This window comes from Scyliorhinus torazame, chromosome 8 (genome assembly GCF_047496885.1).
Source record: "Scyliorhinus torazame isolate Kashiwa2021f chromosome 8, sScyTor2.1, whole genome shotgun sequence".
In the NCBI taxonomy this organism is placed as follows: domain Eukaryota; kingdom Metazoa; phylum Chordata; class Chondrichthyes; order Carcharhiniformes; family Scyliorhinidae; genus Scyliorhinus; species Scyliorhinus torazame.
The window spans coordinates 242,302,191-242,329,506 of record NC_092714.1 but is presented as its reverse complement, the minus strand read 5'-3'; the positions used below and the strand labels follow the sequence as shown (position 1 = coordinate 242,329,506).

Genomic DNA, 27,316 nt, shown 5'->3' with positions numbered 1-27,316 from the left:
AGATACATTGTTCAATATGTCACACAACTATGCACTTACTCCACGGAACTAATTTATATATCCCATGACTTTATACAATATGATAGAAACTGTAAGTATGTGTGAGCATTGCTGGAGAGTCCAGACTTTCTGCCTCCCTGCCTGCTACCCCAGTTCCTGTGTGCGATAAACTAAATGCAACCTTGAGACTGCTCCTCTATTCAATAAGATTGTAACTGATCGTCACCTTAACTTCACTTGCCCACTCCACTCGAATATCCCTTGATTCTCTTTGCGTCTGTCGTTTTTTAAAATTTAAAGTACCCAATTGGTTTTTTTTCTCCAATTAAGGGGCAATTTAGCAAGGCAATCCACCTACCCTGCACATCTTTGGGCTGTCGGAGTGCGACTCAGACAAACACGGGGAGAATGTGCAAACTCCACACGGACAATGACCCGGGGCCGGGATTGAACCTGAGTCCTCAGCGCCGTGTGGCAGCATTGCTAACCACTATGCGATGGTGCCGCCAGCACGCATCTCAGTCTTGAAGATACTCAACAATTGAGCAATCCAAACAACTCTTTTCTACCTGTTATTGTTAATTCAGAGAGCTCGCGGCCATCAGCTAAAGGAGCATGACCCCAGGTCAGTGGCAACACTTGAATTGGGTCAACCAGGTGGTTGTTTAACCCCTGCCGTTTGGGGGTGGGTTCGCTCAATTGGCTGGACCGCTGGTTTGTTGATGCGGAGGGACGCCAACAGCCCGGGTTCAATTGCCGTACCAGCTGAAGTTATCCACCAAGGCCCAGCCTCCTCAACCTTGCCTCTCGCCTGGGGTGTGGCTGGCCCTCAGGTTAAATCAGCACAAGCCAGCTCTCTCTCAAAAAAGGGGGAGAGAGCTGCCTATGGTCCTCGGGAACTGTGGCGACTTTCATACCTTGTCCTATCCCACCAGAGTACCTGGGCTGCTGTCAGATTGAAATCTGAGATTCCAGAACCACATGACTTGACAGTCAAACAAGGAAATATTAAGGAAAGGAAATATGACACTTTACGTTTTTCCAAATTAACTGAGGTTTTTTTTAATTGGCGCGGGGGCGGGGGGTGTCATTTTAATTAAAATAGTAGAAGAGATGAATTCCAAACCATCTGGAAAACACAGAGAAAGTAAACGGTGCAACTTTTCAAGAAAGTTTCAGAAAGAGCAGTTCATAGGGATTGCACAATTCGAAGGGGGTTCTAAAAATAGCTCCCGGATATTGTAATGTGCAGACATGAATAAACATGTAGCATTGACTACAAGGCAACAGGAGAAGAATTGCCCGCTGCCCATTCAGGGCAGTGGAGGCGCCTCGGGTTGCAGGCTGACGTCAGGCGGAGCCACAAGAGCGCCGTTTGCTCCGGGGCGATCGTCCAACGAGGCTGAGCCGAGGACATGCACCCTACATTTCTGTAGCCCCTTCCTCTCACTGACACCGGAAAGGTTGGTGTTTTATGTACATATGCACAATCTCTCTCTATACACTCCTGCGCTCTGGGAGACTCGGGAAAGCGAGAAGAGGCTTTCGCCCAAACTTCTGCTCAGGGGAAGCAGCTGCTCTGCTCGATCTGGTTGCTCAGGGCAGCTGGAGCGGTTGCCATGGAGAAACTTGGTTGATTTACCATTCCTTCTCCCTGCCTCAGGGCGGAAGCACGGGGAATTGGGGACGAATTGTTTGAGGAGGTACTGGCGGGTTTATTTATCTGAGGAAACGTAACTATTAACAAATGTCTTTCTTCCAGGTTGCAGTTAGGCGCAACGAGAAAATTGCACCGACAGGGATCAGCTCCTTTTAAGATCAGATTTCCACCCCCAGTCCCTTGTTTGGCGATTATTTTTTACGGGGGAGAGGGTATTATGTATGTAACAGGACACACCTTTTACCATGTTACAAAGGACTTGGCACCAAAGCAACTTGTTGGTCGCCGAAGGTGAAAGGAATCTGTTGGCGAAAAATAAACTGCTGGGGAAAGTAACAAAAGGGCGAGTTTTCCTCTAAATTACCAACCCAGCAGCTTCGATCTCAAAGCGCCTTGCCGATTGATTTAATATTTAAATGGCTTTGCACTATTGACACACACACATTATCAAAACGTTGCCCTCCAGCAGAATGTTTTATGGACCTTATTTGGGGCGAAGCAACAGCGAACCACAATAACTTATGTCAATTGCAATGGAAGAGAACCGTTCTTATGTTGGCCACTTTGCAAAGGGTTTAAAATCGGCGTACTCGGCGCCCTGTATCGCGAGGTTCACGACACAGTACCCCCGGATCTGCACTGAATGTGATCCGGATGCAAGGGAGATTGTTTGGGTGCGGGGAAATCTGGAGGGAATACCGCCTTACCGTGTCCGGATGGAAGCAGCTCTCCGTGCTCCCAGAGTCAAACAGACAGGGCGTTTCGTGCCCATTGACCCGGATGGCCATCATGGAGTTCTTGAGGTGCTTGGGCCGTGACTGGTCGAGAGTGACAGGGCCAAGCTGCGGGTAGCCGGCGTGGTCGGTGGTAGCGGGGTGGTCCCAAGGTGGCTGCCCCCATCGGTCGCACGTGTCGGGCGGCGTTGAAGATGGCGGCCCCATGAGTCGCACGTGTCGGGTAGGGTTAAAGATGGCGGCCCCCATGGAGAGCACGAGGCGGATGACGCGTCAGAAGGGGGCGTTACCGGCAGGCACACAGCCACGCTGCGGGGTCTGCGGGCCTGTGAGTTGGGCCTGCGATTTTGGAACTTTGGGTCGGGCCACGCAGACTTTGGCAAAATGTCCTTTCTTGCCGCAGTCGCTGCAGGTCGCGTTCCGAGCTGGGCAACGCTGCCTGGGGTGCTGGTTCTGACCGCAGAAATATCAAGGCGGCTCCCGGGTTGGGCGGGCTGCCGCGCGGAACAGGCCTGGGACACCCTCGGGTCGGGTGATGGTCGCGCCTCCGGCGCCCACGAGGAAATCGGAGGGGGAAGCATTTAGGCTCTGGAAGGCTACCTCTAATGAGGTGAATAGTTTTACCGTCTCTTCTAGGTCGAGGGTGCCCTTTTCAAGCAGGCGCTGTCTGACGTAGTTGGACCGGACTCCAGCCACATAGGTGTCCCAGATGGTGAGTTCCATGTGCTGCAAGGCCGTGACGTCCTTGTAGTTGCAGTTTCGAGCGAGTACCCTCAGGTCACGTAGATATTCCTCCAGTGATTCCCTGGGGTGTTGACGACGTGTGGTGAGGAGATGCCGCGCAAACACTTCGTTCATCGGCCTCATGTAATGTCTTTTCAGGATTGTGACCGCGTCTGCGTACATGGCCGCGTCTTCGGTTAGTACAGAGATTCTGTGGCTCACCCGGGCATGAAGGAGACTCCGCTTCTGTGCCTTGGTGACGGCGGGCGAGGAGGAGGCGGCGAGGTAGGCCTCAAAGCAGCGGAGCCAGTGTGAAAAGATTCCTTTTGTTTCAGCTGCCTGTGGGTCGAGTTCCAGTCGATCAGGTTTGAGGGTGGCTTCCGTTGTGATATCTTAGCTTATTAAATTGATGCGACCATCAATTCACACGAGACGATTAGTAGAAGTGAACAGTGGTTTTAATAAGCTAGACCTGTGCCTGCCTGTGACTGCTCTGTACTGAGTGCCGCCTACAGGCTGCAGATCTATATACCACCCCTGAGGGGGCGGAGCCCACAAAGGCATCAACAAAATACAATATAATACAGTGGTAAATTGTAGCAGCGATACGTTCACCACAGGAGGCTACCACAGTGAGGCAGGACATGGCCCTTCATTGGTGCTTTTGTGTTTAATTGTCTCCCTAGTGGGTGGCCATGCTGTGTTTTCCTTAATTTGCTTTGCCTGCTCATTATTTTATTTGTAGAGCTTTCTTGTATTATTAATACCTTTTGTATCAGTAATTTCTGTTGTAATAGTGATTATCCCAATGCAAGTGATTATTCCTCTTTCATTTAAAGAACAATAACCAGTTTCAAGTTGATGTCTTTGCACGGTTCTGTACCAGATGTTGGCAGCTCGGACAGGGCAATTGACTGCAATATCATGTTCCACCCTATGTGACATCATTAATACATCTGGCCCCACAGTTCTGATTAATCTCTTTTTTTCAATTTAGAGTATCCAATTCTTTTTTTTTTCAATTAATGGGCAATTTAGCATGGCCAATCCACTTACCCTGCACATCTTTGGGTTGTGGGGGTGTGACCCATACAGAAAAGGGGAGTCTGTGCAAATTCCACATGGACAGTGACCTGGGGCCGGGATCGAGCTGGGTCCTCAACGCAGTGAAGCAGTAGTGCCAACTACTGCACCACCGTGCAGCCCTCTTAATGTTGCCAAAATTTCCAATTGTATTGATGTCTGTGGCTCTTTCAGTCAGTCAAGTCTCTTTTTTTAACATTTGTCCTGGCTGTATCTTTTAGTACCAAACTATGAACAAGCATCATAAATGTCAGTTGCCTGTGTTGTTCAGAGATCTGGAAGGTTAGTAGTGTTGATTTGTTGCAGTTATGCAAAGTCATGATGCCACTTTCTTACCATAGCCTGCACACCAGGCAATGATACAGATGTTCCTATCCGAAACGTATTAAAACCAAACAAAATTTACAAAGAGATTTCCTAGTGAGAGCATTGGACATTAAATAATTAAGCTTACATAAGCTGAACAACACAGGGATATATTCCTGTGTATTTTCAAAAAAATCAGATTTTATCAACACCACCCAACTATGGGACAACAGAATCCTACAGCAAGAGCAAATGTGTAGATTTGCAATAAATTCTGGTTTTGTCAGTGTATCATTATAACATGGATTCCTTCTGACTTGTTATTATGTCGGTGATGATGCAGGGATGAGGAATGTGTTTCCAAGTCAGGATGGTGTGTGGCTTGGTGAGCAGAACTTTGAAATGGTTTTGTTTACATGTGACTGCTGCCCTTGTTCTTCTAGAATCATAGAATAGAATCATCTCTACAGTGCAGGAGGCCATTTGACCCATCTTGTCTGCACCGACCTTCAAAGAGCACCCCACACAGGCCCACTGCCCCACCACCCCACCCTATCCCAGTAACCACACCTAACCTGGACACTTAAGGAATAGTCTGCACATCTTTGGACTGTGGGAGGAAACCGGAGCAGCCGGAGGAAACCCACACAGACACAGGAAGAAAGTGAAAACTCCACACAGTCAGCCAAGGCAGGAATCAAATCCGGGTCCCTCGTGCTGTGAGGCAGCAGTGCTAAATACGGTGCCTCCCACTGCCACTGTGCCACCGTCTAGATTGTATAGGCTGTGTATTTGAGAGACGCTGTCTAAGTCTTGGCAAGTTGCTGCAATGCACCTTGTAGATGGTAGGCACTGCAACCATGTTGCACCTTGGTGGATGGAGTGGATGTTTAACGTGGTGGATGGAGCATTGATCAAGCGAGTTTCTTAGTGTTGACTTGTGTTCAAAGTCTTGAGTGTTGTTAGAGCTGCACTTGTCCAAGCAAGTGGAGAGTTTTTCCTCACACTCCTGACTTGTGCCTAATGGAATGTGGACGGGCTTTGGGAATCAAGAGGTGAGTTGCTCACCACAGAATTCCCAATCTCTGACCTTCTCTCATAGATGCAGTATGTATGTCGCTGGTCAAGTTAAATTTCTGGTGACTTCCGGGTGCGGCTATGCAGAGCTAGGTCGCATATTCGGTAGCTCCCGCTTGGAATGGACTTTTGGGCTCTTTTACAGGGCCCCCACGGCATTTGTTTGACATTTCCCGGTGTGGGAAGAAGACTGCAACATTCCCCTGACAGTGTCCCCCAGGAATGGCATGTCTTTTGGTTACCAGACCCGGCAGAAACAGTAAAAGATTTGGCTGTAACTGCAGGGGAGAGAGGGCCCTCTTCCAACATGCAGGCTGGGAAGGGCAAGCTTAAAGCTGCAAGCTGACTTGAGGGCCTCTATTAAAGGTGAATTCTAGCAGCAGAGGGAACAACCGTGAAAAGATCTACCAAGGCCATTGAAGAAGCGGGGACGAGGCTTCCGGTGGCGGCCATGGAGGAGTAGGTCTTGCATTCGACAGCTCCCGTCTGGAACGGACTCTCCGACCTTTTTCAGGAGTTTCCATCGACTTTTTGGGGCAGATTGGTGAAGTGAACACTGCCAAAAGGATTCCCTCTCGAGACTTCCGGTTATGGCTATGCGGAGCTAAGTCGCACATTCGGCAGCTCCCCCAAAAACTGATTTTTGGGCTCTTTTCAGGGCCCTCAAGGGCACTTTTTCAACGTTTCCCGGTGTGGGAAGGAGTTAATAATAGCTCCCCGTCAGTATATGGCTTTAACTAGGAGCGGGGCGACAGAAAAGGTGGTGGTGGACCAGAAGAAGGGTGGGAAGAGGGACAAAATGGCGGCGGGCGGAGACCAGGCAGCGGGTGGAGGAGCAACAGGAGGGTATCCAAAGCTGCCTCAGAGAGATTAAAACGGACCTGCTAGAGCCGATGAAGGCTTCTATTGATAAGCTGCTGGAGACACAGACGGCCCAGGGGGTGGCGATCCGAGAGGCTCGACAAAAGATCTCTGACAATGAGGGCGAGATCTTAGGCCTGGCGGTAAAGGTGGAGGCGCACGAGGCGCTCCACAAGAAATGGCAGGAGCGGTTCGAGGAGATGGAGAATCGGTCGAGGCGGAAGAATCTGCGGATTATGGGCCTCCCGGAGGGGCTGGAGGGGCCGGACGTGGGGGCCTATGTGGTCACCATGTTGAACTCGCTGATGGGAGCGGGGTCCTTCCAGGGGCCCCTGGAGCTGGAAGGGGCCCATAGAGTGTTGGCGAGGAGGCCCCAAGGCTAACGAGCCTCCGTGGGCAGTGCTGGTGCGGTTCCATCGGTTCGTCGATCGGGAGTGTGTGCTCAGGTGGGCCAAGAAGGAGAGGAGCAGCAGGTGGGAGAATACGGAGGTTCGGATATATCAGGACTGGAGTGCGGAGGTGGCAAAGAGGAGGGCCGGGTACAATCGAGCAAAGGCGGTGCTACACAGGAAGGGGGTGAAGTTTGGCATGTTGCAGCCGGCGTGACTGTGGGTTACCTACAAGGACCAGCACCATTATTTTGAGTCTCCGGAGGAGGCGTGGGCCTTTGTTCAGGCCGAGAAGCTGGACACAGACTGAGGGTCGGGATAGGCGATTGGGGACTGCGGTGAATATGTTATGCCTATTTTTGGTTCGGGGGGGCGGGGGGCGGCCTTTGCATTGTTTTGGGTTTCTTTTTCTCTGTGTTTTTCTCTTTCGGGTTGGGGAGGGTGGATGGGGCAGGTTGGGCACTGTTTTGGTTGGTGGCGGGTCCTGGTAGGTGGAGAGCGCGGGCTTTTTTCCCACGCCGATAACTGGGGGGGGGGGGGGGGGAAGCGAGGATTGTTTCCCGCGCTTAGAACGGAGGGGGAGAGCCTGTGGATGGGGAGCGGGAGAGGAGGGTGTGCCACACAATGAGAGGAGTCGAAGGGGAGGCGGGAGTGGCCGGGGTCAGCAGGCGTCAGCTGACTTGCGGAAGTGCAATGGGGGGAGTAAACCAGCTAAGATGGGTCCTAGCCCGGGGGGGGGGGGGGGAGAGGAGAGAATCGAGTTGCTGCTGCTAAGGTCAAGGAGGAGCTGGAGCGAGTGGGTGGGGGGGGGGGTGTCGAGACGGGGGTATGCCGCTGTGGGGAACGGGCCGGGTGTGAGGTGCGGGCACGTGGCTGGCCGAGGAGGGGTCATGGCTAGTCAGCGGGGGAGGGGGGCGGGTAGCCCCATGATCCGGCTGATAACCTGGAATGTAAGAGGACTGAATGGGCCGGTTAAGCGGGCCCGCGTGTTCGCGCACCTGAAGGGGCTCAAGGCGGATGTGGTTATGCTCCAGGAGACACACCTGAAGGTGGCAGACCAGGTAAGATTGAGGAAAGTGTGGGTAGGTCAGGTGTTTCACTCGGGGCTAGATGCCAAAAATCGATGGATGGCGATCTTGGTGGGAAAGAAGGTGTCATTCGAGGCGTCGAGCATTGTGACAGATAATGGTGGTAGGTACATAATGGTAAGTGGTAAGTTGCAGGGAGAGAGAGTGGTACTGGTCAATGTGTATGCTCCGAACTGGGACGATGCGGGTTTTCATGCGGTGTATGTTGGGTCGGAACCCAGACTTGGAAGTGGGGGGCCTGATAATGGGGGGAGACTTTAACACGGTGTTGGATCCGGCACTGGATCGCTCCAGGTCTAGGACGGGTAGGAAGAGTGTTGAGGGGATTTGTGGAGCAAATGGGAGGGGTGGACCCTTGGAGATTTGCAAGGCCGGGGGCTAGGGAATTTTCATTCTTCTCACATGTCCATAAGGCTTATTCTCGAATCGACTTTTTCATTTTGAGTAGGGCGCTGATAGCGAGAGTAGAGGATACCGAGTATTCGGCAATAGCCATTTCGGACCACGCCTCGCATTGGGTGGACTTGGAGTTGGGGGAGGAGAGGGACCAGCGCCTGCTGTGGCGCTTGGAGGTGGGGCTGTTGGCGGACGAGGAGGTGAGCGAGCAGGTCCGAAGAAGTATAGAGAGGTACTTGGAGACCAACGACAAAGGGGAGGTCCGAGTGGGGATGGCATGGGAGGCACTGAAGGCGGTGGTGAGGGGAGAGCTGATCTCCATTAGGGCCCACAAGGAGCGGGGGGAGAGGGAGAGGCTGGTGGGGGAGATGGTGAGGGTAGACCGGAGGTATGCGGAAGAGCCTGAGGAAGGATTGTTGAGGAAGAGGCGCAGCCTCTAGGCCGAATTCGACCTGGTGACCGCCAGGAAGGCGGAGGTGCAGTGGAGGAAGGCCCAGGGGGGCGGTCTACGAGTATGGGGAAAAGGCAAGCCGGATGCTGGCGCATCAGCTTCGGAAGTGGGGCGCAGCTAGGGAGATCGGGGGAGTTAAGGACAGGGGAGGGAGCGTGGTGCGGTGTGGGGTTGGCATCAATGGGGTCTTCAGGATCTTCTACGAGGAATTGTACCGATCCGAGCCCCCATGGGAGGAGGGAGGGATGGGCCGTTTCCTGGACCAATTGAGGTTTCCAAAGGTGGAAGAGGGACTGGTGGCGGGACTGGGGGCCCCGATTGGGCTGGAGGAGCTGATCAAAGGGATAGGAAGCATGTAGGCGGGGAAGGCATCGGGGCCGGACGGTTTCCCGGTCGAGTTCTATAAAAAATATATGGACCTGTTGGGCCCGCTGTTAGTTAGGACCTTTAATGAGGCAAGGGAGGTGGGGGGCTTTACCCCCGACGATGTCCTGGGCACTGATCTCCTTGATCCTGAAGCGGGACAAGGATCCCCTGCAATGTGGGTCTTGCAGACCGATTTCCTTGCTAAATGTAGATGCCAAGGTGCTGGCGAAGGTCTTAGCCACGAGGATTGAGGATTGTGTGCCGCAGATCATCCATGAAGACCAGACGGGGTTTGTGAAGGGGAGACAGTTGAACGCGAATGTGCGGAGGCTTTTGAACGTTATCATGATGCCGGCGAGGGAGGGGGGAGGCGGAGATAGTGGTGGCGATGGACGCTGAGAAAGCCTTCGATAGGGTAGAGTGGGGGTACCTGTGGGAGGTGCTGAAGAGGTTCAGGTTTGGGGAGGGGTTTGTCAGGTGGGTTAGGCTGTTGTATGAGGTCCCGATGGCGAGTGTGGCCACAAATAGGAGGAGGTCCGAGTACTTTTGGTTGCACCGAGGGATGACACCCTGTCCCCCCTGCTCTTCGCATTGGCGATTGAACCCCTGGCTATGGCACTGAGAGAGTCGAGGAACTGGATGGGGTTGGTGCGGGGTGGGGAGGAGCATAGGGTGTCGCTTTATGCGGACGACCTGCTGCTGTATGTGGTGGACCCGGTGGGAGGAATGCCAGAGGTAATGAGGATCCTTGGGGAATTCGGGGACTTTTCGGGGTACAAGCTCAATATGGGGAAGAGCGAGCTGTTCGTAGTTCAGCTAGGGGACCAGGAGAGGGGGATTGGCGAGCTCCCACAAAAAAGGGCAGAGAGGAGCTTCAGATATTTGGGGGTCCAGGTGGCCAGGAGCTGGGGGGCCCTGCATAGGCTTAACTTTACAAGGCTGCTGGAGCAAATGGAGGAGGAGTTCAAGAGGTGGGATGCGTTGCTGCTGTCTGGCGGGTAGGGTGCAGTCAATCAAAATGACGGTGCTCCCAAGGTTTTTGTTCCTGTTCCAGTGCCTCCCCATGTTTATTCCGAAGACTTTTTTCAGGCGGGTTTTTCAGGCGGGTTAACAGGAGTATAATGGGGTTTGTGTGGGCGCGAGGGACTCCGAGGGTGAGAAGGGTGTTCCTGGAGGGAGTAGAGATAGGGGGGGTTGGCGCTGCCCAACCTCTGTGGGTACTACTGGGCCGCCAATGCGACAATGGTGCGCAAGTGGGTGATGGAGGGGGAGGGGGAGGGGGCTGCATGGAAGAGGCTGGAGATGGCGTCCTGTGTGTGTACGAATCTGGGGGCGCTGGCAACGGCGCGCTGCCGCTCCCTCCAAGGAGGTAGCCCTCAAAATTTGGGGGCAGTGGAGGCGGCATAGGGGGGAAGTTGGGGCCTCAGCGTGGACCCCATTACGGGGGAACCACCGGTTCGCCCCAGGAAGAACAGGTGGAGGGTTTTTGGGGTGGCACAGGGCAGGGATACGAAAGTTGTGGGACCTGTTTGTGGACGGGAAGTTGGCGAGCTTGGGTGAGCTGGAGGAGAAGTACGGGCTCCCCCCGGGGTGCACCTTCAGGTACTTACAGGTAAGGGCGTTTGCCAGACGGCAGATGGTGGAATTCCCGCGGCCACTGCCACACACAGTACAGGACAGGGTGCTCTCGGGGCGGTGGGGGGGGAGTCGGGAAGATCTCGAAAACTTACCAGGTGATGCAGGAGAAGGAGGAGGCCTCGGTGGTGGAGTTGAAAGGTAAGTGGAAGGAGGAGTTGGGAGAGGAGATCGAAGAGGGGACGTGGGCAGATGCCCTAGGGAGGGTGAATTCTTCCTCTTCGTGCGTGAGGCTCAGCCTCATACAGTTTAAGGTGCTGCACAGGGCACACATGACCGGGACAAGGATGAGCCGGTTCTTTGGGGGTGAGGACAGGTGTATTAGGTGCTCAGGGAGCCCAGCAAATCACACCCATATGTTCTGGGCATGCCCAGCGCTGGAGGAATTTTGGAAGGGCGTAGCGAGGACTGTGTCGAGGGTGGTAGGATCCAGGGTCAGACCGGGCTGGGGGCTCGCAATATTTGAGGTGGCAGAGGAGCCGGGACTGCAGGAGGCGAAAGAGGCTGGAATTCTGGCCTTTGCGTCCCTGGTAGGCCGGTGAAGGATTCTCCTTCAGTGGAAAGATGCGAGGCCCCCAAGCGTGGAATCCTGGATCAGCGATATGGCAGGGTCCATTAAATTGGAGAGGGTCAAATTCACCTTGAGAGTGTCGGTACAAGGGTTCTTTAGGCGGTGGCAGCCGTTCTTAGACTTTCTGGCAGAAAGATAGACATTGGTCAATGGCAGCAGCAGCTCGGGGGTGAGGGGGGGGGGGTTACTTTATTTTTGTTTATATTATTTACACTGGAGGGTCTGAGGGGGTGTATACACCTGTTGTGTTAAGTCGGGGTGTTAATGTTAATTTATTATTTATGTTCGGGGGGGGAGAGGTTTGGGGGTTGCTTTTTTAGATTGTGTTTTGTACTTAACCCTGTTGGGTTCTTTTTTCTTTCTCATTTTGTTACTGATATTTTATGAAAACCTTTAATGAAAATTATTTAATAAAAAAAGTTACATTTCTGGTCAGTAAGATCCCCAGGATGTTGATGATGGGGGACTTGATGAGGTAATGCCATTGATTGTGACGTGGAGGTGATTAGATTCTCTTTTGTTGGAGATAGTCATTGCCTGGCACTTGTGCGGCACAAATGTTACTTACCACTTTTCTGCCCAAGTATATTAAAAAATTTCTCTTGACTAGTCATGAAATAATATTTTTAATTCTCCTAGTTAGACATTCTCATGAATGATAATGTGACGTGTGAATTACAGTCAACTTCACGAGAAGAAATGTAATTTACAAAGACCAGGATTATTTTATTCAGAATACTCATGAATTTGTGTTTGACCTATTTGCTAGTCAACTCCCCTCTACATAGCATTGAGTCCATACTCAAATGAGGCCTACGTGATGGATACAATCAAATCCATGTTGGAAACTGCAAATGTTTAGGTCATGCCTGAGTTTGTATTGATGGATCCAACACGGGCAGAATTCCAGTCAGGCAGATTTTTCTTATAAATGTTCATCACTATTGTGTGAGGAAATAATTTGGAATTGTTTGTGTCTTGGGAAGAGATTCAGTGGTCCTCCAGTATAAAAATTGCAGGAGGAGAGAAGATAACCTATAACAGGGTAAATGATAATATGGCAATAGTTTTTTGGTGGGGGCAGGATGGTAATATCACACCTTCTTATTATATTGTCTGTCATTATATAAAGTACATTTCTGGATCGTAGGTTAAAATTTAGAAAATTGGTGGTTGTAATAACTGTGAACAGCCTGGCTTTCTGCTCCGCTGCATGGTATAATCAGAGTGCCAAAACAAGCACTTGCCCAATGATCTATTATCTGCATTATTCTTTACAGTTTTTTTGTCACAAGATAATTCAAACATTACTGATTAGCCCATTGAAGTACTGTTCTTTGTTTATTGCTGGTAGGTAGCAAATATGTCTGTGCAGTTTTTATTTGTAATTCGGTAATCTACATCTTAATACACAAGATTTCAAATCAACACTAAACAAAAAGATTTGTAATTTGTTGGTAGAAATCCCTACCCATGAAATAATAAACAATAATATCAATGTAGTATTTATTATAAAACACTGAAAATAAGTCTTCAATCAAATACACATAGATTTTGCTTTATTATGGGGAGAGAGTGACAAAGTGGTAATGTCACTGGTCTAGTAATTGAGAGGCCCAAGCTAGTATTCTGGGGACATAGGTTCAAATCCCACCATGGCAGCTGGTGGAATAAAGAGCCAGTCTCCGTAATGGAGACCATGAAACCATTGGTGATTGTTTTATGAAGCCATCTTGTCCAGGGATGGAAATCTGCCATCCTTACCTGGTCTGGCCTACATGTTACTATAGGCCCTCAGCAACGGGGTTGATTCTTAACTGCCCTCTGAACTGGCCTCTAAAGCCACTCTGTTTCAGGGAAATTAAGGATGGACAACAAATGCTGGCCTTGCTTTCAGTGCCCACATCATACGAAAGAATAAACAATAAGGGAAGAGATTTAGAAATTGAAACATTCCCTGTATTTGGGTTTAATATAAAGCTTTATTAGTTTGACTAATTTGGAATCACTGGTGTAAAACTGTAGTAAGATAAATAGTGTGCTCTTACACTAATGAAATGAAATGAAAATTGCTTATTGTCACAAGTAGGCTTCAAATGAAGTTACTGTGAAAAGCCCCTAGTCGCCACATTCCAGAACCTGTTTGGGGAGGCTGGTACGGGAATTGAACCATGCTGCTGGCCTGCCTTGGTCTGCTTTCAAAGCCAGCGATTTAGCCCTGTGCTAAACAACCAATATTAAATGGTAATGGATGGATTATTTTCTAACATAGGATAAAATTGTTATAAGTTATTGGGAACCAGAAACTGACTCAAAGGGAGACTGAAAAATGGAAGAGTATGTAAAGCCTGTATTATGCCCAGTGATTCCCTGGGGGGAAAAGCTTCAGGGTTTAGCTTATTTTCAAATCGAGCTATTCTAAATTGTTATGCAACAATGTATTTGTGTAATTCCTACTCGTGTGCAGAGAATATCACAATATTAATGTTCAGAGAACCAGGGTGAGAAATTGAATCATATAGAGCTGCTATGAGCATCCACCACCCCTGGGCAGACAGCACTGCGAGTTGCTACCTGCACAGATAATGTGCATTTCTTCATTGATTTTAAATTTTTTTTAGAGTACCCAATTCTTTTTTTTTCAATTAAGGGGCAATTTAGCGTGGCCAATTCACCTACCAAGCACATCTTTGGGTTGTGGGGGTGAGACCCACGCTAACACGGAGAATGTGCAAACTCCACACGGAGAATGATCCAGGACCGAGATCGAACCTCGGTGCCGTAGGCAGCAGTGCTAACCACAGTGCTACCGTGCCGCCCAACATTGAGTTTCATGGTGTGATAAGAGGTGTGAGCTGTATTGAGCGCCCTCTTCACTTGTTCTATTGTAATACTTCGTAAAATTCTCATTTAAAAGTACAGGCACATATCTCTCAAGACAAGACGAGGAAGCCCTTGGCAAAGTACTTGACTTGGAAGTTATTGCTATTGCTGTGCAAGTGAAATCAGCTGCCATTTCCCCCTCAAACAATAATAATAATGACAACTTCATCTATTTTAGGAAGGAACTTTAGTCCAGCTGTACACCAGCTCTTATTCAGAAATTGCCGTGAGATATTCAACAGCAGGGAGGTGAGGTCTCAGTTTGTTGTATTGGTGAAAAGAAGGCATGTTGAACAATACAGCACTCCACTGAAAGATCACCAGAGATTGCATTCAAGTTGTGAAGTTAGTGGGGGAGTTGAACCCTCGATTGCAGAGCAAAGAATGCTGTAACTCGGCTCAAGTTGAAAACCTTTCCTTTTATTTTTGATATTTTTCTCTTTGTCTTCCATAGAAGTTCCTGATTCTTGCTGTTCAGCTCTCTGGTACCTCACCCTGATAGACATCATTCATGCTCATGGAACATTCTCATTATACCCAATGAGTTTGGTAAATTATTCAACTGTTGATGGCATTAAATTTGAGCCTGATCCTGTGTTGACTTGCTCTGTAGATATGGATCACTAGATCGTAATCAGGCACAGGAATATTCCCATTCTCAATCCCAGGGACACTGTGAGACCAATTGGAGCATTCCATTACTCAAAATTTTCCATTGGGATGAAATCAGCCAATTCAGCCCTGACTGGAATCAAACCTGGATACCTCCTACAATAAAAGCAGAATGCATTTTTTAAATGTTCAACAGCTCGAAGAGCATCTGTGGAGAGATTTTAGGCTCATTAGTTTTTGTCCAAATGACAGGGTCACCCTGAAATGCTAACTCTGTTTCTGACGTCAATGAAGAGACGCGGGCAGCACGTTGGCGCAGTGGTTAGCACTGCTGCTTCACGGCACTTAGGACCTGGGTTTGATCCCAGCCCCGGGTCACTGTTCGTGTGGAGTTTGCACATTCTCCCCATGTCTGTGGGTTTCGTCCCCACAACCCAAAGATGTGCAGAGTAGATGGATTGGCCATGCTAAATTGCCCCTTAATTGGAAAAAAATTATTGGGTATTTATTTTAAAGTTAACTCGATGTTTTTACAATTACGTGGCTCTTCCTTGAGGCTCTATAAACTGCAAAGCTCAAAAATTAAATCTTTTTATTAAGAGCTTCTGTCTCACTGAGCAGGCCTCAGGCCAATCTACATTTAACAACCTGCCCAGGAAACGCAGCTCACGTTTTGACAGATTCCACCACAGCAGCTGAGACAATCCACAAGATTCTAAAACAATCAACACATTCTAAATAAGACAACCTAAGGCCTTGTAAAAATCTCTCGCTATTCTATCTGTGTACCACGTTTGACTGAAAACCATCCATTTTTTTTGTGATATTATTGTTTGCAGACTCCGACTAACAAACAGGGATGAAAATGTTACCTCCATCAACCTTCAATGGCAGAGGTAGTGGTTTGTTCACAATGCTTCAATGTCACTGAACATTGAGGTAAAAATGCAGATCCCTGTGTATTGAAGATTTTGTGTTAATTTTTGACGACCGAGGCTTAGGAAGGTGGCATAAAGAATTTAAGACTAAAATATTATTTTACAAGTCTGGACCTGGTCAGATAGTACAGCTAAACTTTTGTTACGTTGAAAACGTAACAACACCTATGCTCATTTTAAAACAGGTGGGCGGGCAGCACAGTGGCGCTGTGGTTAGCACTGCTGCCTCATGGCGCCAAGGACCCGGGTTCGATTCTGGCCCCGTTTGGAGTTTGCACATTCTTCCCGTGTCTACGTGTGTCTCCCCCCAACAACTCCAAGATGTGCAGGGTAGGTGGATTGGCCATGCTAAATTGCCCCTCAATTGGAAAAACTAAAGAGAAAATAAGAGGAGGGGCATGATTAAAATGTTATTGTTCTTACAAATTTGCTCTAGTTACTTCCCGTGTATTTATGATTTTAAGAAGGTTTAAATAAATAATTACTGAATGCAAAGCATTCATTTTCCTTTCTCCATTATTTATGGAAATCCCTCCAAGCAGTTTTGCCCCTTTAAATAGGGGCACCTGTTAATTCATGGATGAAAATTGTCATTCTAATAGGCAATATTTTTCAAGGAATAAAGGTGGCATATGGGCTGATATTTAGTATGACTTTTCAGAAAAACATTTGCGGCGCGATTCTCCGAGCCCCGCGCCAGGCCGGAGAATCGCCACAACCGCACTACGTCGGCACGTGATTCTCCGAGTTGCGGAGAATCGGCACCATTTGCGCCGGCGCGTTTGGCGCAGCGCCGGTCACGGGCCGCTGTACAAGGCCAGGCCACCGAGTCTCCGGCCCGGATGGGCAGAGCAGCCGCGCGGAAACGGCAGAGTCCCGCCGGCACCGTTCACCCCTGGTCGCTGCCGGCGGGAACTCTGCGTGTAGGGTCGGGCGGTGGCCTGTGGGGCGGGGAAAAGCGCTCCTTCACCAGGGGGGCCTTCGATGGGGTCTGGCCCGCGATCGGGGCTCACCGATTGGCGTGCCGGCCTCTTTCTTTCTCCCCTCCCCGGCCTACTTTGTTCCGCTTCCGGCCCCAGAACCACCGCGCCATGTTGTGTCGGGGCCGGAGCGTTGAAGAAGTCCCCCGTGCATGCGCGGGTTGGCGCGGCCCAACTGCGCATGCGTGGGTTGGCACGGCGCCCATTTGGCGGCAGGAAGGGTGGCTGCAGCGGCATGAACCGCTCCAGCGCTGTGCTGGCCCCTTGTGGGGGACAGAATCGGTAGCCCCCCTGCCGGTTTTGCGCCGTTGTGAAATACGACGGCATTCACGAGGGCGCGAACACTTAGTCTCCATTTTGGAGAATCGCACCCTTGAGGTTTTTAGCATACCCTCGCCTACATTGTAGACAAGATTGCAAAAACAGGTTATTATTTTTCAAAATTATGTGCCATGCTTTGTTGTTTAATTCTGAAGTAGACGTTTGGCATGATTTCTTTGGAACACAATTTTTCTCTGACATAATAGAAACAGAAAGTGCTGGAAAAAATCTCAGTAGTTCTGGCAGTGTCTACGGGGAAAGAGAAACAGTTCAGTGCAATGTAAGAGAGGGGACAAACACCCATCGTTAAGGATAAACATAAAGACAAAAACAAAGGCATACCATATTGTAAAGGCCAGTGGCAGGCTGGAAGGTTGGGCAACTTTTAAAGATCAACAAAGGGTTACTAAAAATAATAAAAAGAGCAATGTAAATTATGAAAGAAAACTTGCGCAAAATATAAAAAAGGATAGCAAAAGCTTCTATGTATATAAAAGGGAGAGAGTAGCTAATATTATTAATAATTGCTTAGTGTCACAAGTAGGCTTCAATGAAGTTACTGTGAAAAGCCCCTAGTTACCACATTCTGGCGCCTTAAGAGGCAGTTAAGAAGAGGTTCAGTAGATTGATTACAGAGACAAGGGGTTTGTCTTATAAAGAGAGATTGAGCAGTTTAGGCCGATACCTTGATAAAAGGTATTGACAAAGTAGGCATTGACAAAGTAGGCATAGAGTGTATGCTTCTTCTTGTGGGGAAATCTCGAGTGAGAAGTCATAGTTTTAGGATAAGGGATGGAAGATTTAAATGAAATGAAATGAAAATTGCTTATTGTCACAAGTAGGCTTCAAATGAAGTTACTGTGAAAAGCCCCTAGTTGCCGCATTCCGGCGCCTGTTCGGGGAGGCTGTTACGGGAATCGAACCGTGCTGCTGGCCTGCCTTGGTCTGCTTTCAAAGCCAGCGATTCAGCCCTGTGCTAAACGATGAGGAGAAATTACTTCTCTCAAAGGGTCGTGAATCTGTGGAATTCACTAGCCCACAGTATGGCGGATGCCGGGACATTGAGTAAATTTAAGGAAGAGACAGACAGATTTTTAATTAATAATGGGTTGAAGGGTTATGGGGAGTGGGCAGGAAAGTGAAGATGAGGCTGAGATGAGATCAACCATGATCAAATTGAATGGCAGTGAAGGCCAAGAGGGGCTGAATAGCCTTCTCCTGCTCCTAGTTCTTATGTTTTTATATGACTCTTCGGATCTCTTTTTAAAAAAAATAATCTTTATTGTCACAAGTAGGCTTACATACACTGCAATGAAATTACTGTGTGAAGCCCCTAGTCGCTACATTCCGGCGCCTGGTCGGGTACACAAAGGGAAAATTCAGAATGTCCAAATTACCTAACAGCACGTCTTTTGGGACTTGTGGGAGGAAACCGGAGCACCCGGAGGAAACCCACACAGACACGGGGAGAACATGCAGACTCCACACAGACAAATCAGGAATCGAACCTGGGTCCCTGGCGCTGTGAAGCAACAGTGTTAACCACTGTGCTATCATGCCACCTACTCATTCTGGGTTCTGAAGGAAAGTCCTATTGGAATCCAAAATGTTAACTCTGTGGGCGCGATCTTTCCAAAAGGGAACCAAGTTCTCGAGCGAGCGTGTTTAGCCGTGTGTTTCTGGGCACTCGCAGTGCCAAGAAGCACGTGGCTATTCAATGTGACTCGCTAACGGGGAATGCGTGGCCAAAGCCGCACATAGCCTTATTTTATACAATGGGGAGCTTTGCTCACCAGAACTCCCCATTGTAGTGAGAATTAATTAAGCCATTTCAAACTCCAAGGCGCACAAGAAACTACCCGACCTCTATGCAACATGTCCTGCAACCCTGGCCCAATCACGTGCGCACAAAAAATGCCAGCTTGGCACTCTGGCAACGCCAACCTGGCGGTGCCACCTAGGTCCCTTGGCAATGCCAGGTTTTCGAAATGGAAAAAAACTTTGCGATGCTTTTTTGCAGTGGGATCTGGGTCTCCTTGTACATGAATTGCAGAAAACTAGCAGATAATAAGGAAGGCAAATAAAATTTTGTTTTTTTATAGCTAAAGGAATAGAATAGAAAAGTAGGGAAGTGTTGCTGCAACTGTACAAGACCGCATCTGCAGTACTGTTTAGAGTTTTGGTCGCCGTATTGGAGGATGGATGGGGTTGCCTTAGAGGCAGTTCAGAAGGGCATGCAGCTGGGGGTCTCCAATCCCCTTGGGAAACCCCCACGAGTGCCGTTGGGGACCAGTACCAAACAGCACTCGCCCGAGGTCCCTGAGGTGAAGGGATTGAATCCCAAAACCTCATATATTTTGCTCTATATGCAGATTTGCCAAAAACTGATCCCGCCGATTTGTGGGTGGGATTCCTCTTGCAATGTCTTGTGAGATTGCACTGAATCTCGCGAGGCGTTGCGAGCCAGGTAGATCCTGGGAGCGGGTCTCCTGGCTTTCTCAGGCCACACTGCGCCACGCGAGATGCTTTTCTGGCGCAGCGTGGCCGGAAGATCACGGCCTATTTCTCTCTCCACAGTGGCTGCCAGATCTGCTTACAGTTTGTCCCTAATATTCTTTGAACAGATGACCAAGAGTAGTTTAACATACTTGTATTCTGTTGACTTTCTCATTTGTTCTGTGTTTTCTCTTAGCACAGTGTACTTACTGGAATATTAGACTTACCAAATGTTGAACTGATCAAATAAAGTGTCTGGTTTCAGATAAGCCTCCTGTACTCAACACATGAGCTAATTCATTCTGTCTGTCTCTTTAGCTGTTGGAGGATTGTTTGTGTATTTGTGTATATCTTTGTGTATTTGACATCGGTATACAAAAATATGTCTTAAATTTATCCTTTTACCGACATATCTATTGAAAGGTTTGATTGATATTTAAAATTTTGTATGCACTACTATTGCAATGTTGATATTAAAGTTGCCACATAATTTTGCAGCAGGATTCATGTGCTTCTGCAATCCAGTCATGTGAAACTATCATGAGTAGGTTGGTTCATCCGTGCATAGTGTAACCAAAAGAGAAAATGCTGGAAAATCTCAGCAGGTCTGGCAGCATCTGTAGGGAGAAAAAAGAGCTAACATTTCGAGTCCAGGTGACCCTTTGTAACATACTTTTTAAACAGAAATCTACCTAGCATTAAAGTAAATGTTTTACGAGTAGCAAATCTGCCACATGCACTACTGAAAGAACAGTTGTGCAAGGAGTTCTCTCCCGGATGAGTGAGTTGTAGTTCTAACTGTGTACTGCAAAGAGAGTAGTGCAGAAAAAAGACACGTAAGTTTTTCATCTTGCACTCATCAGTACACTTTGCAAGAATACAAATTTAGGGGGAAAACCCCAATTTATACTGTATGAGAAGAGAGTGCTGATTGGTAGAGGCATTGCCATGCCGACTGCACCAGTTAATGGTGACTGATCATTAACTCTTGAGCATTGTAGAATGGCACAGTGGATAGCACTGCTGCCTCACGGCGCTGAAGACCCGGGTTCGATCCCGGCTCTGGGTCACTGTCTGTGTGAAGTTTGCACATTCTCCCCGTGTCTGCGTGGGTCTCACCCCCACAACCCAAAGATGTGCAGGGTAGGTGGACTGGCCACACTAAATTGCCCCTTAATTGGGAAAGAAAAAGAATTGGATACTCTAAATTTAAAAAAAACACTCAATCATTCTTTGAAAATTTAAACCATGCAGCTTGACCTGATTTGTCAAGGCTTTGTACTACCAAGATACTAAAAAGAGTATTGGCTGACTGGAACAATTGCTGTATTAGACCTGCAATTGCAATATGTGCAGCATGAAAGTACATTACAGATTATTCAACTTGTTTGCAATTCATTCTAACAACCCTCTTTCGCATGAAGGTAGTATAAAGGATTAGTCGTACCTGACGATGACTGTGACATATAAGGATCAACAAATTGGAAATCCATAAAAGATGAGTAAGGAGTGAGCATCTATAATGGAAAAGGCAGGCTAATATTTTCTACAAGACTAAAACATTAGTTTGTCTTTTATTTATACAGCTGTTGATGGCGTTGCTGTATATTTCCAGTTCATGTTACTTATTTGCAAACTAACTTATTTTCAAAGTTTGCAACGTGTGTTTTCCATTTTGCATAAGGAATGCTACCATTATTATATTCATATCTCTGTTTCAGCTGTAGGATATTCACATTACTGAGTCAGATGTCTTCATTTGACCTTTCAGATTACATCAAATAATGTGGATAGCAGTTTTCCTATTACAAACACTTCCTCTAACGGAGAACGCTAAACCAAATTGTTAAAATGTGCTTACCGAAGGAAGTTCATGTTCATGATCTCACCACATCTGCACATGAAACGCAACCTGATCTCTGCCTCTCTGTGTACTGACAATTTTTGCAGACATAAACCAGCCACAATGGACAATAAGTTACAATAAGACTATTATTTAACAATAATGGGGAGGTGAAAGTAAATTAATTTACCAGTGATGTGTTTTTTAACTTTGTGTTTGAGGCAGATCGTATGGCTGGATGTATTTAACATATTTCAAACTTTCCAGTCCATATTTTCTTCTTGTTGTACTTTCTTTGGTGGGATCAGTTGGATAACTCACATTATGGTGGCAGTATGATTGAATACAGAATTGTCCAAACATTTTTAAAATCCAAATACCTAAATTCTCTGTCGAGTTTTGTTCCCATGAATTTGCAAATGTCGCAAGTTGTTGACACTCAGATATTGATGCCTAAATTTGATATGTTAAATACAAATCTTTCCCATTCTTCAGCCACACAAAATTCAAATAGCGAAGAGCAGCAAATAAGAATTGTACTGAGTTGTCTGGGTGTAAGGCTGAAAAGCTGTATTTAAAAATATGAGTCACAAGTTGGACCTATGAGCAATCTGAGCATGCGTTTTTTTTTCACATGCTCAGCTGCCTGTCCGATAAACAAGTTTTAACTTTCTAGAATCAATCAATGGTGTAACAGAATCTTTCAAAACTGGTCCATATGGAGGTCCACAGGGTTACTGCATTCAGAATTCGTCCGTCTATTTGTCATCAACTTCTTTCCGTCTCTGCATTTGTTGATTTACTTGGATGTGAAAAGGAGGCATAAACTTATTTGGGGGGTAACAGTGTTTAAAAAATAGGGAACTACCAGAGAAATTGGACTGAAAAGATAGAAGTGAATCTGTTTCCACTTTTGGACAATGCATTGCAGATCCTAACCACTCTGTGTAAATAATCATTTTCTTTCTGTCGCCATTGGTTCTTTTGCAAATCACCTTAAATTGGTATCCTCTAGTTCTCTACTCCAGTGTTCTTCTAGCTTTTTTTCTGGGGACCCATTTTTACCAACCGGCCAACCTTTGGGACCCAACCCGGCCGACCTTCGCAACCCACGCCAGCCGACCTGCGCGACCCACCATTTTCTCTTGCCTTGTTGCTGCTGACAAAAATAGAGGAAATGGTTTTGGGTCCCTTTGGCCCTCGTACACGCTCCTCCAATAGAACCTGTTGGATGAAGGTGAAGCCTTCCGTTGTCGGAAAGTATGGATTCTCCATCTGTCCAAAGTTCTGCATTTTTTGTCCTGCAAAATTTTATCAAATAAAACCCCCAAAATTGTAAATTAAAAAAATGAATAAAATAAATGAATAAAACCGCCCCGAACTTGTAAAACAAAAAGCTGCGGGCGTTTAATTAAAAAAAGCAGCTGCACTGTGCATGCGCGCTGTGCATGCGCGCTGATGATCGGGCACGCATACACAGTGCGGCCACATTTTTTAACACATTCACGGGTCATATTGAAGGCCCCTTGCAGCCGGCGTTATTAACAGCCGGCTGTTGCGCGCAGATTTGGGCGATCAGGAGCGCTGCGATGGACGGCTCCGCGACCCTCGCGACACCCACCCCCGGGTCGCGCCCCCGAGTTTGACAATGCCTGCTCTACTCTTCTATCAGTGGGAGTGGGGGGGGGGGGGGGGGGGGGGGGGGAGGGGGGGGAGATTCTCTCAACCTCCTCTGTCTCGACCTCTCATGGTTTTAAACAATTCTATTCTCAAAGTTCTCTGAGAAGAACAACCCCAGTTTCTTGAATCCATCCATGTACCTCAAATACTCATCCCTGAAACCATTCTTGTAAATCTTTTGTGCACCACCCTGAAGTCCTCACATTCTTCCCAAAGTGTGGTGACCAGAATTGTACACTAATTGTGGGCCGGTTTAGCGCACTTGGCTAGCCAGCTGGTTTGTGATGCAAAGCAAGACCAGCAGCATGGGTTCAATTCCCGTACCGCCGAGGTCATTCATTCATGGAAAGCCACTTTCTCAACCTTCCCCTCGCCCGAGGTGTGGCGATCTTCAGGTTAAATCACCACCAGTCAATTCTCCCCTCAAAGGGGAAAGCAGCCTTTACCTTCACGCAATACTCCAGTTGAGGCCAAACCAGTGTTTTTGCACTCCTAGGCCGGAATTCTCTGGCTGTTGGGATTCTCTGTTCCCATCGGCAGCAGGCTTCCTAGCGATATGGGGTGTCTTCAATGGGAAATCCCATTGACCGGCGGCAGGAACAGAGAATCCTGCCACCAGCAAACGATGCGCCATTGAGAAACTAGCTAGTGGATGGAGAATCTAGCCTCTGTTTATAAAACCCAGGATCCCGTAAACCCTTTTAACCACTTCTCAAGCTACCGAGTCACCTTCAAGGATTTGAGCAAGGTGTTCCTGCACCACTTTTAGCGTGCGATTTTCTGGTTCCCACCCAAGGTCAACTAACCTTTTCATGTCCGGCGCATGACAATTCCCGCGGTAGGTGAGATGGAAAGATTTATGTCTTAAAATGTCACCTTTTTAAAATATTTTGTCGTCTCATTCATCCTACCAAAATGGATCACTTCGCACTTCCCTGCATTAAATTTAATATACCTAGGGGGCGATTCTCCGAGCCCCGCGCCGGGCCGGAGAATCGCCGTAACCGTGCCACGATGCCCTGACGCCGGCGCGCGATTCTCCGAGGTGCGGAGAATCGGTGCCATTTGCGCCGGCACGTTTGGCACGGCCGGCCACAAGCCGCCGATTCTCCGGCCCGGACGGGCCTAACGGCCGTGCCGATACGACAGAGTCCCGCTAGCACCGTTCACCCCTGGTCACTGCCGGCGGGAACTCTGCACGGACGTTCGGGAGGTGGCATGTGGGGGGGGGGGGGGGGGGGGGCGGTGCGGGAGGGGGCTCCTTCACCGGGGGGGGGGGGCCTCTGATGGGGATTGGCCCGCGATCGGGGCCCACCAGCCGGCCTCTTCCCCCCCCCCCCCCGGGCCTACTTTCTGGCGCCCATTTGGCGCAGCGAAAGGAGGCTGTGGGGGCCAGAATCTAGCGTACCCGGGCCCGGTTCACGTCGTCTTGAAACGCAACGGCGTTCACAACGGCACAAACACTTGGGCTCCATATTGGAGAATCGCCCCCCATGTGCCGTCCATTCCAGCTGCCTATCTGTGTCCTCTTGAAGTCTACGACTATGGTCCTTGCAGTCCACAATACTTGCAAGTTTTGATTCATCGGCAAATTTTGAAATTGTGCCCTGTGCTCCCAAGTCCAGGTCATTTACATGTATCAAGGAAAGCCATGGTCCTCTGGGAACGCCACTGGGGGACCTACCTTCAGCCTGAAAAACAACTTTTCATCACTATTATCTGTTTCCTGTCACTTTAAAAAAAGTAAAATTCCAACTAAGGAGCAATAGAGCTTGGCCAATCCACCTACCCTGCACATCTTTGGGTTATTGGGGTGAGACCCGTACAGATACAGGGAGAATGTGCAAACTCTACACAGACAGTGACCTGGGGCCAGGATCGAACCCGGGTCCTCGGCGCTGTGAGGCAGTAGTGCTAAGCACTGCGCCATCGTGCCGCTCTTCCAGTCACTCTTTCAACCTGGTTTCCTTACTGCCCCTTTCCCTTTGATTCCATAGATTTTAGCTTTGCTGACAAACTTATTATCCAATAAGAATGAAACTTTATCAAATGCCTTTTGGAAACCCATATGCACCAAATTAGCATTATCTTCATCAATCGTCTCTATTGCCTCATCCAAAATGCAATCAAGTTATTTAAATCCAATTTGACTTCCAAGAAGTGGGCAAATATTATTATTGCAAATGGACTTTTACTCACTGTCCACTCCATTTCAGGTGGTTTTTATTTAACTTTACAAGAAACCTCCAGTAGACACTTGAACAATTTTTTATTGATCTTTGGCTTGTGTGGTCATGGATAGGTATTAGTCCATTTGTCTTCCTACTTGTGTGAGCCTTCTCAAACTTTATTGGTCAACTGCAGCTTACACATTAATATGGTAACAAAAGGCAAGGCGCTCTAAGATGTAGAAAATATTTGATATTAAAACCCATTTGACAAACCCATTAGTTTTATCGGTATATGTGCCCTCTGCAGAGCAGCTGTGAAGAATTATCTGCATCTGTTTACCAGGCTTGATTGCATTGACCTTGTTGTTAACCGTAAAAGATATGCAATTTGTATTTATATCCGCTATTGTTATTCCACTTTCTCAGCAAAAGTATAGAGCTGAAAATTACTGTTGGTGATTAAAGTGGACGTATGTTTAATACATTTGTATGACATTCCTCTATTTACTGCATTTTAATGGAGGTGCTAATCCATGTAAAGTAAATGATAAATGGATCAACAGAGAATTGCCATCCAAAAATGTTGGCCACAAAGATTTGGTTCCTTTGCTGGTGCCAAGAATACCTCACACACACTTCTGGTCGGGAAGAAACAGCAGCGATACAATTATCAATGTACTGGAAAATGAAGGTGAGGGGGATAGGACTAGAACAAGTTGTGTTTCACATATCTCACGAAAATGCATAGCTGAGAGACGCAGGTTTCCAGAATAATGGATTTTTATTGGGAGGAAGTCAGTGGGGTTAAAGGAGAAGTTGTTTAATCTGAGATCACATTCAGGAAGACGGTGGTGATTGGGGACTGTTTGAATATCCGTTTACGAAAGATACTGGGAACTCTCAGACCACCGTGATGGCAACGGATACCGAGATATTGGATGTCCATGGTGAACAGAGGATGATTGTAGCTAGGACATGAAATTGTTCAAGAGGCAAAGAGCATCAGAACAGTCGAGAACCTGAGTTTAACTATAGCCTGTAATAGGATTGGTTCGCTGATGGGATAGGCACAACTAAGACACCAGCAAAGTGACACTGGTGGGGTGCTGAATGCTATCACCCTGAGAGAGTGCAGCAGGATCCTACTCCATTAAACCACTGCCACACCACCTGTAACCTTTAGTGGACTGCTGTGATGTCCTGCGAGCTCCTTTCAACAGCCACCGCCGTGATGGTAGCAGTCTGAGTTTGCATGACAGCAAACTGAACTTGAATCTGGGTTCAAAAGAGAAAATGCTGGAAAATCTCAGCAGGTCTGGCAGCATCTGTATGGAGAGAAAAGAGCTAACGTTTCAAGTCCAGATGACCCTTTGTCAAAACTAAAAGACACAGAAAGTGGGAGATATTTATACTGTAGGGTGGGAGAACGCAAGATGAGTCACAGCCATAGAAACCAAGGGACTCCGGTTGCCCATGGGCAACAATCCATTTGACTGCCACTGGTGGGGGCTCGGAGCCTCTTCTGGGCTGCTGGTATAGATAATCCGAGATTGGCAACAGATCCTTTAGAATTGGTACGGGCAGAATTGGTACGGGCAGATTGTAAGATGTCCTGGGAAAATCCCCAGAGGTCAAGACGGCTTGGGTAAGATGAAGGGGGCCTTGGCTAAAATTTATGTTGACTGAGAAGCTCAATCCAAGTATTTTAGGGCCTGCCCAGTCTTGTATGCCCTGCTGTCAATGGAGGAAGACCAACTTAGATGGCTAGACAACTTGGGATTATTCACCCAGTACACTTCATGGAATGGGCAGCACCAGTGGTACCAATGCTGAAGCCGGACAAGACTGCCCACTTGTGTGGCAAGTATTAAATGATGGTCAATAAGGCCTCCCATTTAGAAGGGTACCTTATGACATATGTGGAAGACCTATACGGAAATTGGCTGGGGCCATTCTTTCATGCATACATTCAGCTGGAATTGGACACCACATCCAGGAAATATGTATCTATTAATACCCACAGGGGATTGTATGAGTACACCAGGCTCCCAA

At 48.0% G+C, this 27,316-nt stretch overlaps 1 protein-coding gene across 7 annotated transcripts in view; it reads left to right on the top strand.

The window, feature by feature from the left end:
* Positions 1 to 1,239: 1,239 nt before the first annotated feature.
* arhgap40 (Rho GTPase activating protein 40) overlaps positions 1,240 to 27,316 on the top strand; it is a 176,121-nt gene continuing 150,044 nt past the window's right edge. For 4 of the 7 annotated variants that reach the window (XM_072515020.1, XM_072515019.1, XM_072515018.1 and 1 more), the window contains exon 1: positions 1,240 to 1,463. In XM_072515020.1, coding sequence (XP_072371121.1) covers positions 1,255 to 1,463 — 209 coding nt within the window. In that variant the 5' untranslated portion in view covers positions 1,240 to 1,254. Of the gene's footprint in view, positions 1,464 to 1,635; positions 1,704 to 27,316 lie in introns of those variants that run through there. The other 3 variants (XM_072515022.1, XM_072515021.1, XM_072515023.1) reach the window with 2 other exon arrangements.